The sequence below is a fragment of the Nothobranchius furzeri genome, chromosome 17 (genome assembly GCF_043380555.1).
Source record: "Nothobranchius furzeri strain GRZ-AD chromosome 17, NfurGRZ-RIMD1, whole genome shotgun sequence".
Classification (NCBI taxonomy): Eukaryota; Metazoa; Chordata; class Actinopteri; order Cyprinodontiformes; family Nothobranchiidae; genus Nothobranchius; species Nothobranchius furzeri.
The window spans coordinates 46,973,599-46,990,606 of record NC_091757.1 but is presented as its reverse complement, the minus strand read 5'-3'; the positions used below and the strand labels follow the sequence as shown (position 1 = coordinate 46,990,606).

The following is a 17,008-nucleotide window of genomic DNA, read 5'->3' as shown; positions in this document are numbered from 1 at the left end:
AACGTAGACCCAGGACATGGTGGACGGACTACGTCTCTCACCTGGCCAGTGAACGCCTTGGGATTTCCCCAGAGGAGCTGGCCCAAGTGGCTGGGGAGAGGGAAGTCTGGGCCTCTCGCCTTAGGCTACTGCCCCCACGACCCGACTCCGGATAAGCAAATGAAAATGGATGGATGGATGTTTATTTCTTTAATTTTGATGATTATAACTGACAACTGATGACAATCCCAAATTCAGAATGTTAAAATGTTGTGAAAAGTTTCAACATTGAAGACCCCTGGTGCCACACTAATCAGCTAATTAACACAAAACACCTGAAAATGCCTTTAAATTGTATCTCAGTCTAGTTATGCTACACAATTATGTGGAAGACTGCTGACTTGGCAGTTGTCTAAAAGATGACTATTGACACCTTGCACAATAAGGGCAAGATGCAAAAGGTCATTGCTAAAGAGGCTGGCTGTTCAAAGAGTGAACTGCAGTTAGTAATTTCTTCAAGAACCACCATGCATTGACGTGTGCATTTAGCATTTCTTTTTGAAATCAAGGCCCCAAAGTTTGGAAGAAGAAAGGAGAGGCACAAAATCCACGTTGTTTGAGGTCCAGTGTAAAGTCTCCACAGTCAGTGATGGTTTGGGGTGCCATGTCATCTGCTGATGTTGGTCCATTGTAATCGCTGAGGTCCAAGGTTAATTCAGCCATCGACCAGGACGTTTTAGAGCACTTAGTGCTTCCTGCAGCTGACCACTTCATGGAGAGGCAGATTTCCTTTTCCAACAGGACTTAGCTTTAGCAGGTGTGTGCAGGACAGGTGCCATCAGTACCTGGTTCAAGGACCATGGTATCCCTGTTCTTGATTGGCCAGCAAACTTGCCTGACCTTAACAATCTACTATAGGAAATTGTGAAAAGGAAGATGCAATATGCCAGACCCAACAATTCAGAATAATTGAAGGTCACTATCAGAACAATATGGGCCCTTATAACACCTGAGCAGTGCCACAGGCTGATAGACTCCATGCCACGCCGCATTGCTGCAATATTCCAGGCCAAAGGTGCCCTAACTAAATAGAGTGCTCTATACATGTTCAAACTTTTCATGTTCATACTTTTCAGTTGGCCAACATTTAATAACTTTTTTTGCATTGGTCTTCATTGATATTCTAATATTCTGAGATACTGAATTTGGGACTTTCATCAGTTGCCAGTTGTAATCAACATTAAAAGAGAAACATTTATCAGTCTGAATGAAAGTATATAATATACAAGTTGCACTGTTTGAATTGAATTACTGAAATAAATCAACTTTGTTTTCAATTTCTAATTTCATGAGCAGCACCGGTAAAGGCTCAGGAACCCTTAACAGGTGCTTTGGATTAATTGTTAGAGTGTGACTTTTATTCTAGATATTGAACCATTTCACAATATTTGAGTTTTCATAAGCTGTGAGCCATAATAAAAAATAAATGCTTTAAATATCCAGCTTTGCATGTAATGAGTGTCTCATTTTTTCACCTTTAAAGTTGAATTACTGAATAAATGAACTTTTGCACCATATTCTAATCTTTTACAGTATCACACGTAATTGCAATGAATTTAACTCCAAATGTTCTGCACAGCTGAGTTTTCCACGCAACACTGTTCTGAATACTTTAGCTTTTCCTGCTCAAACAGACCAGATTCAAAGGAAAGGATTCTCACCTAACAGTTGATTTGCTAGTGTGTAAACCACAATGAAGGTCATCGGTAGTTTATCACTGTATGCATGCATTTGTTTTTAATAAGCCGTTGATGTGAAAGCAGAGCTAGCCGTGCTGGCTGTGTGTCCAGACTATGTAAACATCTACGATTCAGATGCGTACTAAAACAGTCTTGGGGGTCCGATCAGTGCAGAACATAATGCAATAATGGACAAATGTGGTACTGGTGTAGTGTGATTAGAGTGAAGGGAATATCTGAACGATGAACGGAACTAGCAGGAAAAACCAGCAGACTCCGCATTATGGTAGCACCGAAGGAAGTTTTAACATGTTATCCCAATCCAGTCCAATCAATATGTCAAAATAAATTAAACTAGAAATTCAGAGCATTTTACCCTTTATTATTGTCAAGTTTACATGTTGCATCAAAAATGTCAATGACATAATTCCATGTAGTTTTCTTTTAGATGGTATTATTGCATTCTGCTCCATATCACTAAAGTTAGAGGTGTTAGATCACAGGAAATAAAAGGTTTCCTTACAGGATCTTAAGTCAGCAGTTCACGAATCAACACTGAGGCCATCCTGGAAAATCTGATCAACACTAAACAGAGACCACTCTTGCAATGGAGGACAGTTCTCATTGGGGAAAAGTTAAGTGGTTTGGACACAGGGGAGTAACTTCCATTAGGTGGAACAATTGTGTGACATACTTATGGAAGCCAGAAAAAAATACCACTGACTCACAAGGATATCAGAGCAAGAAGTCAGGGTACACGATTCTCACATTTCAAGGTCAGTCAAAGTTCAGAATGTTAGCAGTCAAGTTTAGCTGATAGCTTTGTGAACAATTGAAAATATAAACTCAGACTGTACATGCTGCTTCTTTATTTCACATTGGAGAAGCCAACCTGTGCAAATAGCTGGTTAATCAGCTGGTTAATCGTGTCAATCATAACTTTCTTTACCGTTTTTACACACACAACAGTTATGAACGATTAGCCATTTCAGGACTGAGCTACGCATCAGATGTTTCAGCACCTCTGCTGTATAGAAAGGTCTCCAACTACTCTGCCTCAGCCAGAGCTTTATGTCTGAGATGTTTCTCCAAGCAGAAGACAGCAATGGGATCCATTTCTATGTCAAACTTGTTAGCAAAAAAATGGTGATGCTCTAGAAGCCACTGCAGGTCTCCAGCGCCGTACACACATATTGACCTGACATGGTTGCCTTGGCACTCAGGGTACACCGCTGACTCTGAATCCTGTGACCCCTCATGTGACTGCCACTTCACCAGCCGGGCCACTGCGCTGATATCCGTCTGGTCGTACTTACGGTTGGGCCAACTTGAGCCAGGAACACCAGAGATGCGTTGAATGGTTGCCCAGAAGTGCTCATCAGGACTGTAGGTATCTTTAAACCACTTGATAAGCTCCTCAATTCTGGAGTCTTCCAGCACGCTGCGGACATAACCTCGAGTAACCACGATGTAGGCACTTCCTGACTTGATGGGCAGGTTGAAGGGAGGTGGTTTCTTTGAAATTCTAGTTCTCTGAGAGAAATAATATAATATTCAACTATACAAGCAAGAAGTTTTTACAAGGACAGTCAATGAAAATGTTATTTCATAAATGCAATTAAACATTAACTCTATAAGTACCTTGATTTGCCCATTAATAACATTATAAACATATGATATCCTCTTTTGTTTTTCTGCAGGCAGGCTCTCTGACTCCAAGCTGTTGCTGCCCTTCAGTGACTGCAGCATTCGAACCATCTCCAAGTTGGTTTTCAGAGGGAAGTCCTGGCCACAGAGGTTGATGAAGTATTTCCATTTGGCACTGCCATAGTAAAGGTCAGCCATACAGTTCAGATCAGCTTGGACGCGAGACCAGCCAGCGTACACAACACTGACCGCCTCGCTGACCATGAAGACGTTGGGGAAACAGGAAGTGATGGCCTGGATGGCAGATGTTACAGACGGGGCAGATTTTTTGTCCACGTGGACACAATAAATATTCTGAGGTGCATAGATGGCCCGCAGTAGACGTTCAAAGTTCTGCACCTAAAGTTTGTGGAAAGAATTGAGAAAACTGAGTTTGTGCATTTCTATGTATGCAGGAATATTACTTTTTATCCACTTTCAGAGGATAATCATTAATGAAAACAAAAATTACAATCAGCCCGTCAAAAAAATTCTGTTTCTTATGTTGCAACACAAACAACTTCAAGTACTGCTGCTTTAAACCTGTAATGCCAAATTTCAGATTTTCATAAGTTTACAGATGCACAGATGTTACAGTAAAGTGATTTACACCCTGTAAATTTTTAAGTCTGATTTTACGCTTAAGAATTTACATACCTTGTGATGAACAACCATCGAATAAGCCAAAGGAAAGTCTTCTTCTTCTTTGCTTAAAGGAAAAGTTATGTATTTCCTCCTTGACTTGAATCTCCTGTAGGAATGTCACTTGTTATTATATTTATAGCTCAAATTCATTCAGCTAGTAACAAAAAATTGTGCTACACACCTGCAGTCCCGGGTTTCATTGATATAAAACTCATTTGGGATCAGAGCACTCTTGCGAAACTTTTTGGTTAAGGTCAATAGTTTGGCCTGCTCCAGAGATTCCTGCTTTCCTTGTATGATTCCTAAACAGTCACACGCTTTCTCTGGGCCTCCATCATCATTTGTATACTCCAGCCAGCTGTAACTGTGGATTAGTCCAGAGACCGTGCCTGTGTCCAGATGAGTGGCTAGGTAAAGCATCCACAGAGATGCTAGTCCAACGATGAGTTTCAGGTACCGCCGCTGACTTCCCAGCCTCAGCAACCACATTGTTTTAAGAATTCCTCATCTAGGATGGTTTTATAGGGATCTGGGAATTTTATAATGCTGTTCTTTACCATTAAAGCATATCTTTCTTTTGTCTGTGTAAACTGTCTGAAATAATAAAAAACAGTGCCATTTCATGAACAAGGAAATTTCTGATATTTGTCGTTTCCCATGAATGGAGATTATTTTTCAAACTTCCTTCAGCTGGTAGATGAGTTGTTCCATTTGTCGCAGTTCCTGTTAGCAAAATAATAAAAGAAAATCTGTTAAATAATGTATTTGAAAACAATACTTTCAATATACCATGTGCAAGAGAGGAAAGAATGTGATGCATCAGCAGACATAATGTACTTTTCTTTCCAAACCATACTTTTTTCATCCAAAAATGTTATTTTAAAGTTGGTTCAAATTGGTGTTTCACAACCCTTTTTTTAACTTGTCCTGCCAGTTGACGCAGACAGAATGGTTGGTTTGTGTGCCAGAACATGACAAAGCAGTTTTATTCTAAAGCAATAGGGATGTGGAATATTCCTCTTGTTGTTCCATAGCCTTTATTATGTTTGTGACATGTTAGACCGTATTCGCTTACGTATCGGAGTGGACAGGTAGGGAGAAAAGAGACATACAACACAAACAGAGAAAGAGAGCAAGGGGAAAAAGGAGGGACAACAGCACACAACAAACTAATTTGATTCTTTAATTATGAACACGTAATAATTAAAGAAAGTCCCCATCCTTGCGCTCTAAGTTTTATTGTACGGAGTATATTTCTGAAGTTCGGTTTTTGTAACAGCTAAAATGGAAGTATGTAGGTAAAGATTTTAGAGATCAAAGGGCACTCCAAAAATTCACAAACTGCCTAAAACATAAGGTATGAAATATGTCCAGCCATCCATTTTCTTCCGCTTATCCGGAGTCGGGGTGGGGGGGCAGCGACCTTAGCCGAGTGGCCCAGACTTCCCTCTTCCCAGCCACTTGGGCCAGCTCTTCCAGGGGAACCCCAAGGCGTTCCCTGGCCAGTCAAGAGACAGTCCCTCCAACGTGTCCTGGGTCTTCCTTTAGGACTTCTCCCTTTTAGACGTGCCCGGAAAACCTCACCAGGGAGGCACCCTAATCAGATCCCCGAGCCACCTCAACTGCCTCCTCTCAATGTGGAGAAGCAGCAGATCTACTCAGAGTCCCTCCCAGTTGATGGAGCTTCTCACCCTCTCTCTAAGGAGGAGCCCAATCACCCTGCCGGAAAACCTACGTTCTTATGTATGAAACAACTGAAAAGGAGACCTGAAGGGATTGCCAGAACACCTTCGAACTCAGTGGGAATCATGGCTACAAGATCTTCAGAACTTGAAGATAAAGATTAAAAGGTTTTTCATTCCAGCTGATTTCATAGATGTCAAGCAGTATAAGCTTCACCACTTCTCAGACGCCATCATTGATGGCTATGGGGAATGCCCTCTTTTGTCATGGGGAAAGCCCGTGTTACCCCCACCAAAGCCACCACAACACCAGTGTGGTGTATTTCCTGGAGGGAGTGGCAAGCAGTTTGATGGATGAATTGTGATTCAATCATTTAGAAGGGGAACCAGTGCTGGATTAGATTAGGTTTTTCCAGGCTTACACATTTCAGAGGCAATTAAATTTTTTAATTCGTTTGGCAAAATATTTAGTTTGTTCCCATCAGCAGTGTTGTGCCCGAATGCGTTCAGTGAATGATCGTCCGTAAACTCGTTCGGGTTTTTTTTTTTTGTAAACGTGAACGGAACTTGTTCGGATTTTGCCTTAGCTACGAACATTAAAGTGTGTGCGTTCATTCTGGCGTGCATGAACGGATTTATGAACATGTTCTTTAGACGTTCTAGCTCCAGATCTCCACGGAGCTTAAAGCCTAGCTAAAACATCCTGTTAACTATAGAGTTTATAAAAATTTGAACTTGCAAATGGATGGTAAAAAGTGCAGGGGACAAAAATTGACTTTGGAAACTGTTTTTATCACTTGAAACATCTCCAAACTGTGAAGGTTGGTGTCAAAACATGAACTTGAAATGATTATGCCTTTATTTCCACCCCATTCTTCAAGGCACTGGAGGAGTACAGACGCTTCTCTCTTTTGCTCCTTTCTCTTTTTTCCCAAGGCTCTTTGTCCTGTCTGCCCACAGAGCGCTTCTCTGCATTTCTTCTGAAAAACTCTATTTTTACTAACCATGGATTTGATAAACTGGTCATTCAATGCGATCGATAAGATTTTTTCAACAAGGAGAACGGAGCAGGGGGCTCCCACATGTCCACAGGGGACACACCCGGTGGGATATATGTTGGATTCCTGTAAGGAGTGGAAGATCATATGCCTCAACCAGCTGTCCATTGAGGACATCGAAGACGTGTGGATATTCGGCCTGATGATCACTGGATTTCTCCTGATTGGAGTGGAAGGATATCAGGTTTTCTGGAAATTTGGGAAGACGGGAGCGATTGGAGGGCGACCCGCACCCATGGAAAGCACCGTTCGTGTGGAGACTTCTCAGACTGGGACGTTACTCGAGGTGAATCGTAAGCTGGACAATGTTCTAGCTGCGATACAGGTATTAGTGCGCAAAATGGATGTCATCTCGGAGAGAGTCACCGGACGGTATGGACAGGTTTAAAAACCAAAAATTGGCTTCACTGAAGGACTGGAAATGATCAGTTTAAAGACTGAAGGCAGAGAGGAAAATTATCTCAGCCTGACCCAAACAAATTCTTGTTATCTGAATCTGACGCCATGGTAGCCTTGAGCTGCAAGCGACTAAAACCCCCACGAAGGTATGCAGACAGATGCTGTGAACCCCCAACCCACCCCCACCCCCCCGCCTTCGGATTGGCGGACTTCAGCCTGGCGAGGTCATCAGCTGGAGGAGTCAATGTACTCTTTGCTTCTCCCAAGATCTCCCTCCCACCTGTGACTGTACAGTAGATGAGTGCCAGATGGCTGTTCTCGCTGGGGGAAACAGGATCCCAGCACCCCCATGTTATGTTGTGTTGTCTGAAGTCTGTTGCATATCTGTTGAGGTGTTTTTTTTTTTTTTTTGCAGAGCAAAGCTGCCCTCCTGGTGGAGAGCAACTCTGAAGTGCCTTTTTTTCCCTCCACCTGAACCAATCCTCATGTAACCCTCTTATCTCTATTAAGGTAGCGCGACTCGGGTTGCGAATGACCACAGTCCCCAATTCTTGTCATGTGTCTTGCCCATGTATGTCTGATCTTTGAAATGTGTGAACTGAAACTATAATTTCCCTCTGGGATTAATAAAGGATTGATTGATTGATTGATTGATTGATTGTCTAGATTACTGTAACACATTCTTCTCATGTTTTAACAAAGAAAAACCTTGACTGCCTTCAGTTGGTCCAGAACTTTGCAGCGAGGCTCCTAACTGGAGCAAACAGAAGAGCACACACCACTCCTATTCTAATGTCTCTGCACTGGTTACCCGTTAACTTTAGAGTTCATTTTAGAATACAAGCTATAACTTTCAATGCTCTACATGGTCAAGCTTCTCCCTATATTTCTGAACTGTTAAAGCCTTATGCTCCAACCTGAGCCCCCAGGTCCACCCACCAGAACCTTCTAGAAGTTCCAAAGACCAGATACAAAAGTCAGGTGACACTCCTTCTAGACTGTAGCACCCCAACTCTGGAGTGATCGTCCTTTACTGACAGTCTGGACACTTTTAAAAAACAGCTAAAGACCTTTTTATTTAAAGCTGCTTTTACCTGAACCTGCTATTTTTTTTATTTTTTACTCAAAATTTTAATCTTTCAACTGTTTATGAAATTTTATAATTGTATGGCTTTATTTTTTCTGATGTTAATCTATTTCTGTTTTGAGAACATAATGATTTTATGACTTTGTTTTATTTTGTTTTGATCTATGTGAAAGACTGATGTCTGTGATAAGTGCTATATAAATAAAATTTACTCCCCCCCCCCCCAAAATATACGACCTCCATGGATTCCTGGATGAATCACCTGTTAATCATCTGTAGATTCAAACCAGGTGTGTTTAAGCAGAGAAACAACTAAAACCTACATGATAGCGGCCCTCGAAGATCAGGATGGCCCACCCCCGCTAGATGGTCTCTCAGTCTGAATTACTGAAATTAATTGACTTTTGCAACATAACAAAAGCTATTCAGATTTTTCGATTTTCATTATCCGCACTGGGCAGGACGCGATCCGTTCGACTATGTCTTCTTGAATAATAGAATTAGCTAGTTTTAGTTTTGTGGGGAAAATGTTAAATTAGTTTAGCTACTTTGTCATTCAAGTTGTAGGTGAAGACAGAAAAATGTTCAAATGTGCTCCTCGTCATCGCAATTCCGCTCTGCTGAAGACTAAAACACCTTTCCTAAGTGCGTGGGACAGAAGGAGCTCGGTGCAGCGCGCAGGTGAGACGATGAATAAGTTTGATAAAAGGGAAAGACTTGGATATGAAAAAACAAGGTGATGAGAAGAAAACATGAATCATCCGAGGTCCAAAAGGTTTGAGAGGTAGGGTTTGAGAGATTTGAGTGAAACGCAGCCTGAATGAAACAAGTTAACACGTTTGAAAAAAATATTTAGCGATTTGAGACAAAACATGAAAAAACAAACTTTTTAAAAATTATCTAGACAAATCTGTGAAATGACTAATCAAGAAATAATTAAAGATTTGAAACAATTAACTGTCATTGTCCTTAAACATCAGAAATTAAAAGATTTTTACCTGTGGTCAAATCTAAATTCCTCCTCAACTTCAAATATTGTGAACTAAAAGGCATCCACTGTATGAAGTGGAGTATTTGCTTGTTAAAATGACATTTCCTGTCATTGTGTTTCAAAGTAAAATCTCCACCCTGTTTTATTACTACATCAAACCCAATCGAAGCACTAGCACTGTTATCTGTGTAGTCTTCGTATCTATCTGAGATATAAGTTTATATTTAGCCATCAAACATTATTGAAAAAAGGTAATGTTTTATAGCCACGTGCTTTTATTTTGAAAACCATATTGTTTATCTTGACGCTACAATTTGTCATCAAAAAAAATTTGACATGCACCCGACGGAAGTTACTTCCGACAGCTGCTACACAGCGCCCCGTAGTGGTTCATTCTAGTTAGCAACAATGGATCGAATCAAACAGACTCCGCAGTAAGATCTGGTTGTACAATAAATAATACAATCAGTGATAAATAATAATTATTATAAGTTATTTAAATACTTCCTAACTGATAAACTGTCTGTGTTTTTCCATTATCTGCTGAATGAAAAGTCTCCAATTACTCTGATAATTAAAATGACATCAAAAATTCAGATGATAAATGCTTTATTTTTCCTTTCTCAAATGAGAAGTAAATGTGCGTTTGTGTGTTTCTGGACTGGGCTAAGCCTCCAATGCTTCAGCACCTCTGCTGTATAGAAAGGTCTCCAACTACTCTGCCTCAGCCAGAGCTTTATGTCTGAGATGTTTCTCCAAGCAGAAGACAGCAATGGGATCCCTGTCTGTGTCAAACTTGTTGGCAAAGAAATGGTGGTTTTGAAGAAGCCACTGCAGGTCTCCAGCTCCGTACACACATATTGACCTGACATGGTTGCCTTGGCACTCGGGGTACACCGCTGACTCTGAATCCTGTGACCCCTCATGCCCCGCCCACTTCACCAGCCGTGCAAATGCGTTGACATCTGTCTGGTCGTATTTACGGTTGGGCCACTTTGAGCCAGGAACACCAGGGAACCGCTGAATGGTTGCCCAGATGAGCTCATCTGGACTGTAGGTATCTTTAAACCAGTTAGTAAGCTCCTTTATTTTGGAGTCTTTCAGCACGCTGCCAACATAACCTCGAGAAACCACGATGTAGGCACTTCCTGACTTGATGGGCAGGTTGAAGGGAGGTGGTTTCTTTAATTCTTTCGTCGTCTGAAACATTAAATTAAAAATATTGTGATGAATATTAAGCACAATCTGTTTTATTAAGTAATTAATCTGTCTAGATGCTGCAAAAGTACCTTGATTTTCCCATCAGTAATATTGTGAACGTAATGTATCCTCCATCTTTTTTCTGCAGGCAGGCTCTCTGACTCCAGGCTGTTGCTGCCCTTCAGTGACTGCAGCATTCGAACCATCTCCAAGTTGGTTTTCAGAGGGAAGTCCTGGCCACAGAGGTTGATGAAGTATTTCCATTTGGTACTGGCGTTGTAGAGGTCAGCCATACAGTTCAGATCAGCTTGGACACGAGACCAGCCAGCGTACACAACACTGACCGCCTCGCTGACCATGAAGACGTTGGGGAAACAGGAAGTGATGGCCAGGATGGCGGATGTTACAGAAGGGGCAGATTTTTTGTCCACGTGGACACAATAAATATTCTGAGGTGCATAGATGGCCCGCAGTAGACGTTCAAAGTTCTGCACCTAAAGTTTGTGGAAAGAAGAGAATTGAGTTTCTGTGTTATTATGTTCATTTGTTCATCTTCACTTGCTTATTGGAGTTGTGATGTAAACACCTCCAGAAGAGATGCCCAAACTTCCCTTTCCCCATCAACCTCCACCAGCAGGAAACCCTTTCCTGGACAATGTGGAGATGTAATCCCTCCAACATGTCGTGGGGTGACCCGGGGGTCTCCTACCAGGTGGACATGCCTGACCCTTCTCACCTGGAAGGCATCCAGGGGGCATTCTCAACAAATGCCCAAACCACCTCATCTGATTCCTCTCAACACAGAAAAGCATCAGCTCCTGATGTTTGCCAGAACGTGTTTAGAGCCAGTTGATAGTCTACCTTAAAGTCCTTGCAAAACCCCTCCCACACGCAAGACTTTGCCTCAGCAATCGCCACTGCTGCACATCGCTTGGCCCTCCAGTACGTGTCAGCTGCTTCTGGAAATTCATAGACCACCCATGTCCTGTGCACCTCCTTCTTCAGCCTGATGGTTCCCCTAACCTCTGGGATCCACCAGCGAGTCAGGGGTTATTGCCAGACAAGCACCAGCAACCTTGCAGCTACAGCCAGCAGCAGCTCGCTCAACAATTGACATTCAGACTCTATGTTCTTCACTGCTTTCAGAGAGTGGCCAAAGCTTTGCCGGAGGTGGGTGTAACGGAATGAAGACTGTTTTTTCCCTTCTTTGCATCAAGATTAGTCTGCATGAGATATAGTCTCAAGGTCTCATGCATTCCTTCTAACCTGCTTATTTTCAGCTCAACAAAAGAATGACGATAAGCAGGTTAGAAGGAAGTTGAAGACTATTCTGACACGTTCTTCCTCCAGGCGTTCCCAGTAGACCCTCACTACACGTTGGAACCCATCAGGTCTACGTGACAACCTCCCCTGTCATCTGATCCAACTCACCACATGGTGATGATCAGTTGACTGCTCTGCTCCTCTCTTCACTCAAGTGTCCAAACATATGACCGTAGGTCAGATGACACAACTACATAGTCACTCATTGAGCTGCGACCTTGACTGTCCTTGTGCCACATCGTTGTCGCCGTCGTCTTCCTCCGCTTATCCGGGTCCGGGTCGCGGGGGCAGCATCCCAACTAGGGAACTCCAGGCCGTCCTCTCCCCAGCCACCTCCACCAGCTCCTCCGGCAGGACCCCAAGGCGTTCCCGGACCAGATTGGAGATGTAACCTCTCCAACGTGTCCTGGGTCGACCCAGGGGCCTCCTGCCAGCAGGACATGCCCGAAAAACCTCCCCAGGGAGGCGTCCAGGAGGCATCCTGACCAGATGCCCAAACCACCTCAACTGACTCCTTTCGATCCGGAGGAGCAGCGGTTCTACTCCGAGTCCCTCCCGAATGTCCAAGCTCCTCACCCTATCTCTAAGGCTGAGCCCGGCCACCCTACGGAGGAAACTCATTTCGGCCGCTTGTATCCGCGATCTCGTTCTTTCGGTCATTACCCAAAGCTCATGACCATAAGTGAGGATTGGGACGTAGATCGACCGGTAAATCGAGAGCCTGGCTTGTGCCACATGTACTGCTAAACTTATGTAAGAAGGTGGTATTCGTTATGGCCAAACTGCGACTTGTACAGCAGTCCAATAACAGATCACCAATCCGGTTCAGGTCAGCTGGGCTGTTCCTCCCAATCACGCCCTTCCAGGTCACACTATCATAGCCTATGTGAGCATTGAAGTCCCCCTGGATGGATTAAGGGAACACCATCTAGCACTCGTCCTATGGCCTCCAAAAAGGATGGGTACTCTGAGCTGCTGTCCGGTGCATAAGCACAAACAACTGTCAGGACCTGAAGGTGAAGGGAAGCAACCCTTTTGTCCACTGGGTTGAACCCCAAAATACAGGCAGAGAGTCTGGGAGCTAAAAATAAGCCCAACCCAGATCTTCGCCTCAGAGATCCCTCAGAGATCCTAGCCCCTCTTGACTTGGGTTCCAGAGCCAGCACTAAGCGCTGAGGTGAGTTCAACTATATCTAGCTGGAGTTCTTTAAAACGTATTGTTTTGTGTTTAAAATTATATTACTTTTTACCCACGTTTAGAGGGGAATCTTTAAAGTGAACCCAAGTGAGTTCGACTGTCATCAGTTTACTGTAACTCCAAGAACTGCTGCTTTAAATCTGTAGAAAAGCCTTTTTTCAGATTTTCATGATCTTCTCACGAATGCACAGGTCATTAGACACTATTTAAACATCATGTAGTTTTCTGGTACAGCAAGGCTAAGTGATGCATACAATTTTTAAGACTTTAAACTTTGACAGCTTAGAATTTGCTTACTTTGTGATGAACCACCATGGAATAAGCCAAAGGAAAGTCTTCCTCCTCTTTGCTCAGTGGAAATGTTAAGTATTTCCTCCTTAATTTGAAGTTCCTGTAAGAACGATGCTTGTTAGTATAAATGTAGCTCAAATCTGAACAGAAATAAGTTGATCAACACACCTGCAGTCCTGGGTTTCATTAATATAAAACTCATCAGGGATTTGGATCCTCTTGCGGAACGTTTTGGTTAAAGTCAACAGTTTGGCCTGCTCCAGAGACTCCTGGTCTCTTTGCAGGATTCCTGAACAGTTGCACACTTTCTCTGGGCCTCCATCCTCGTCTGTATACTCCAGCCAGCTGTGACTGCGGGTGAATCCAGAGACCTTGTCTGTGTCCAGATGACTGGCTAGGTAAAGCATCCACAGAGATCCCAGTCCAACTGTGAGCTTCAGGAACAGTAGCCAGCTTCCTCGTTTCAGCAACCACATTATTTTGAGTTCCTTTTCTAGGACACTTTATACACTTCTGGGAATGTTGTAGAGCTTTTCTTCACAATGAATAGGCTATGTCTCCTGCCTGTAAAACTTGTGTATCAAACATTAAAAGCAGTGCCATGTCTTAGACCAGGAAATGTCTGATACTTTGGTCTTTACCGTCAAAGGTGGGGTTTTTTTTTCCTTCTGCTGATTGATGAGTTATATTTATGTCACAGTTCCTGTTAGCAAAAGAATAAAATAAATTTTCAGGAATGATGGATATGGATTCCAAAGCAATACTTTTACTTACTGATGCACCGATATGAACTTTTTGGGCCGATACCGACATTAAGATTACTGTTATGGCTGATAAACGATATTGGCCGATACCGATATACTATGTTTATGTTCATGTTTATGTTTATTTATTTGGCAGATGCTTTTATCCAAAGCAACTTACAATGTATAACCTATAGGGCATGTTGTGATCTGACATTAATGCTTCTAAAATCAGAAGATTTTGTATATTATGAAAAGTATTAAAGCTTAACTTACATTATTATGTACACACAACACACACATTTACGGTTCTGAGGTGATTTCATTCATTGTTCACATGACTAAATGAATACACATCACCCCCCACCCACCCTCTGAAACAGGCAAACAAATGGAGACGAGGTGGAAAATACATCGGTTGTTAACATCGGCCCGGTTTTGTTTATCAAACCGATACTGATATTTTAAAAAAAATACTAACATCGGCTGATACATATTATAGATTATTGATGCCGATTTATTGTCCATCCCTACTTTAATATACCACGTGAAAAACAGAGGAACAAATAGTACAGATATATCAACAGACTTGATAAGCTTTCCTTTCTATACTATTCTTATTTTGTCAACTTTTATACATTAGAGTGGGTTTCAATTTTTGTTTCACAAAACTATTTTGACTACTATATGATTAACGCATCAAATATAACTAAGCAAATAATGGCCCGCCCTGTTCTCAAGCTTTGTTGTACTAATATTATTACTTTATGTCTTTTTTTCACCCAGCAATAAAAATGTTAATAAGTAACCAGATAACAGATTATATGGGCAGAAACCGTCTCTTATGAATCTGACAAAGTGCCTCAAACACCAGGTATAAAATAAACTCAATAAGAAAATAACTTTAAAAATTGACAAACAAAAGATTGATGAAGATAAAAATGTATATTTTGAAAATATGCCATGTCTGCATTATAGTTTATATTAATTTTGAGATCAAAGATCAAGAGAATACTTAGAGCTGTGTTTCATGTCTCATTGTTCTTTATTCTAAAAAACAGACACAAAAGACCTTTCTCTAAATGAAACAGCCAGGTTGGAAAAAACCTACAAGATCCCCTAGACAGAACATAAAACTAGCCTGTAGTTTTTGAAATGATCAAGATGGATTTTTGAGAGGACAGAATAATAAATAATTATAAAATTGACATATTAATCTGGTATTGTCACGAAATATCAGAACATATCAAAGATTTTTACCTGTGGCCAAACATGACTTCCTCCTTAACTTCTTTATTGTGAACTTCCTATTCTAACTTCAGCATATATTTAAACTAGCTATCTAGTGTATGAATAGGGAGGTCCCCTAAGTACATTTCCTGACATAATTTTTCAAAGTAAAAGCTCCATCCTGTCTGATTACCACACCAATCCCATCAGAGGCACAAACACTGTCATCTATTTATTGGTATATTTGTCTGCCTGAGAGTTAAGTTTAAATGTATCCAAATAGATGTAAATAAACTGTAATAATCTGCCGCTGTATGCTTTTATTTTGAAACAAAATTGTTTAGCCAGATTTCTTCAGAAACAGCTGGAAGAAAGTTGGATATTCCTCTGAAGTTAGGCATTGCAGATTTGCAACAGTTAAAACCTACTTACCTGGTTACTCCACATATATATTTCAAGAGTATGTTTTAACTCAGAAGTACTCCCGAAGGACTCAGTTGTTTGTCCTTTTATCAAAACTTATTTTGAGCATGAGAGGGTTAATAAGTTATTGACTGGTCTAGACTTTTACTGAATTAATTTATGTATGAATTTGTAAATTATTATTCTGAATGTTGTACATCATTTTTTGACCAAAAGAAACAATGTGGCTGAGGAGGAACTGGAAGAGATAAAGAAATCACTGAGCTTTATGTCAGAAGAAATTACAACAGTCTCTAAACAACAGAAAGCGATAATGGAATTAGTGGAGGAGGTTAAAGTCCTAAGAAGAAAAAACGAGGAAAAGGACAGGAAAATCACCTTACTGGAAGAAAGAGTGTCAGAACTGGAACAATAGTCAAGAATAAATGACGTAATAGTGACAGGACTTGAAACAACACACCAAACTTATGCAAGAGCAACAGCTACAGAGAATGGAGAACCACCTGAACAAGAATTAAACTACTTAGAAAGGCAGGTAATGGACTTCCTTGGTAGCAAAGGGATACAGCTGGAGGCCAAGGACATAGAGGGATATCATCCTCTTCCACGTAAAAATAACAATCAGAAACCTGCAATCCTTATCAGATTTATGAACAGAAAACACAAGAAAGAACTGCTTAAACAAGGAAGAAAGCTGAAGGGAACCAATGTATGTAAATGAACACCTAATCAAGAAAAATGCAGACATTGCAAGGCCAGCGAGACTTCTGAGTAAATGAAAGAAAATACAGTCAACATGGACTTCAAACTGTAAGGTATTCATTAAACTGAATGGGTCTCCGGAGCAGGCAAAGATTCTGATCATTAAGGAACTAACAGAACTAGAAAAATACAAGTGATAAATGAGTATATAAAACAAGTTTACAAACTATGATTAAGATCATCAGAATTTATGCTTCCAAACTTATTTTGGATACTGTAAAAACAGCATGGATAACTCGGTTTAATATTGGTCATGATTCAAACAGGCAAAAATCACTCAACTGAAATGGATACAGATGATAAAATATATGATACTGACAATAAAACAGATGGAAATTTATTTGAATTCAACATAAGTTGTGATTACATTGGAGAAGAACAATTGAACTGTGGGAGAATGACTAAGGACACAATGTCACTTATCCACATTAATAGTAGAAGCTTATTTCCTAAGTTATTAATTATCAAAGATTATTAAAATAAATTCAAAAACAAATTTATTGTGATTGCTTTAACAGAGACTTGGCTCAAAGATGACATGATGGATGAAGTGCAAATAGAAGGGTATGAAC

General features: G+C 41.0%; 2 protein-coding genes across 2 annotated transcripts; both read right to left on the bottom strand.

Annotated features, from left to right (window-relative positions):
* Nucleotides 1-2,085: 2,085 nt before the first annotated feature.
* LOC107394008 (beta-1,3-galactosyl-O-glycosyl-glycoprotein beta-1,6-N-acetylglucosaminyltransferase) lies at nt 2,086-9,415 on the bottom strand. Its single transcript, XM_015972709.3, has 5 exons — nt 9,274-9,415; nt 4,231-4,772; nt 4,062-4,155; nt 3,360-3,764; nt 2,086-3,251 (listed from the first exon to the last, which is right to left on the bottom strand). The coding sequence occupies exons 2-5, from the start codon at nt 4,536-4,538 to the stop codon at nt 2,766-2,768; spliced, it is 1,293 nt and encodes a 430-aa protein (XP_015828195.1). The 5' UTR covers nt 4,539-4,772; nt 9,274-9,415; the 3' UTR covers nt 2,086-2,765.
* Nucleotides 9,416-9,858: 443 nt separating this feature from the next.
* Nucleotides 9,859-15,356, bottom strand: LOC107394006 (beta-1,3-galactosyl-O-glycosyl-glycoprotein beta-1,6-N-acetylglucosaminyltransferase). Its single transcript, XM_015972708.3, has 5 exons — nt 15,282-15,356; nt 13,447-13,981; nt 13,285-13,378; nt 10,556-10,960; nt 9,859-10,466 (listed from the first exon to the last, which is right to left on the bottom strand). Exons 2-5 carry the CDS (start codon nt 13,752-13,754, stop codon nt 9,981-9,983), a joined length of 1,293 nt encoding a protein of 430 aa, XP_015828194.1. The 5' UTR covers nt 13,755-13,981; nt 15,282-15,356; the 3' UTR covers nt 9,859-9,980.
* Nucleotides 15,357-17,008: the final 1,652 nt, after the last annotated feature.

Bases quoted from the DNA above. Each gene is read 5' to 3' on its own strand.
- LOC107394008 (XM_015972709.3), bottom strand. From the start codon at position 4,538: ATGTGGTTGCTGAGGCTGGGAAGTCAGCGGCGGTACCTGAAACTCATC. The intron at 4,156-4,230 runs GTGTGTAGCACA...ACATTCCTACAG, and splicing joins AATGAAACCCGGGACTGCAG to GAGATTCAAGTCAAGGAGGA. The intron at 3,252-3,359 runs GTACTTATAGAG...TATTTCTCTCAG, and splicing joins TTATTAATGGGCAAATCAAG to AGAACTAGAATTTCAAAGAA.
- LOC107394006 (XM_015972708.3), bottom strand. From the start codon at position 13,754: ATGTGGTTGCTGAAACGAGGAAGCTGGCTACTGTTCCTGAAGCTCACA. The intron at 10,961-13,284 runs GTAAGCAAATTC...CACAAACTTTAG, and splicing joins CCATGGTGGTTCATCACAAA to GTGCAGAACTTTGAACGTCT. The intron at 10,467-10,555 runs GTACTTTTGCAG...TTAATGTTTCAG, and splicing joins TTACTGATGGGAAAATCAAG to ACGACGAAAGAATTAAAGAA.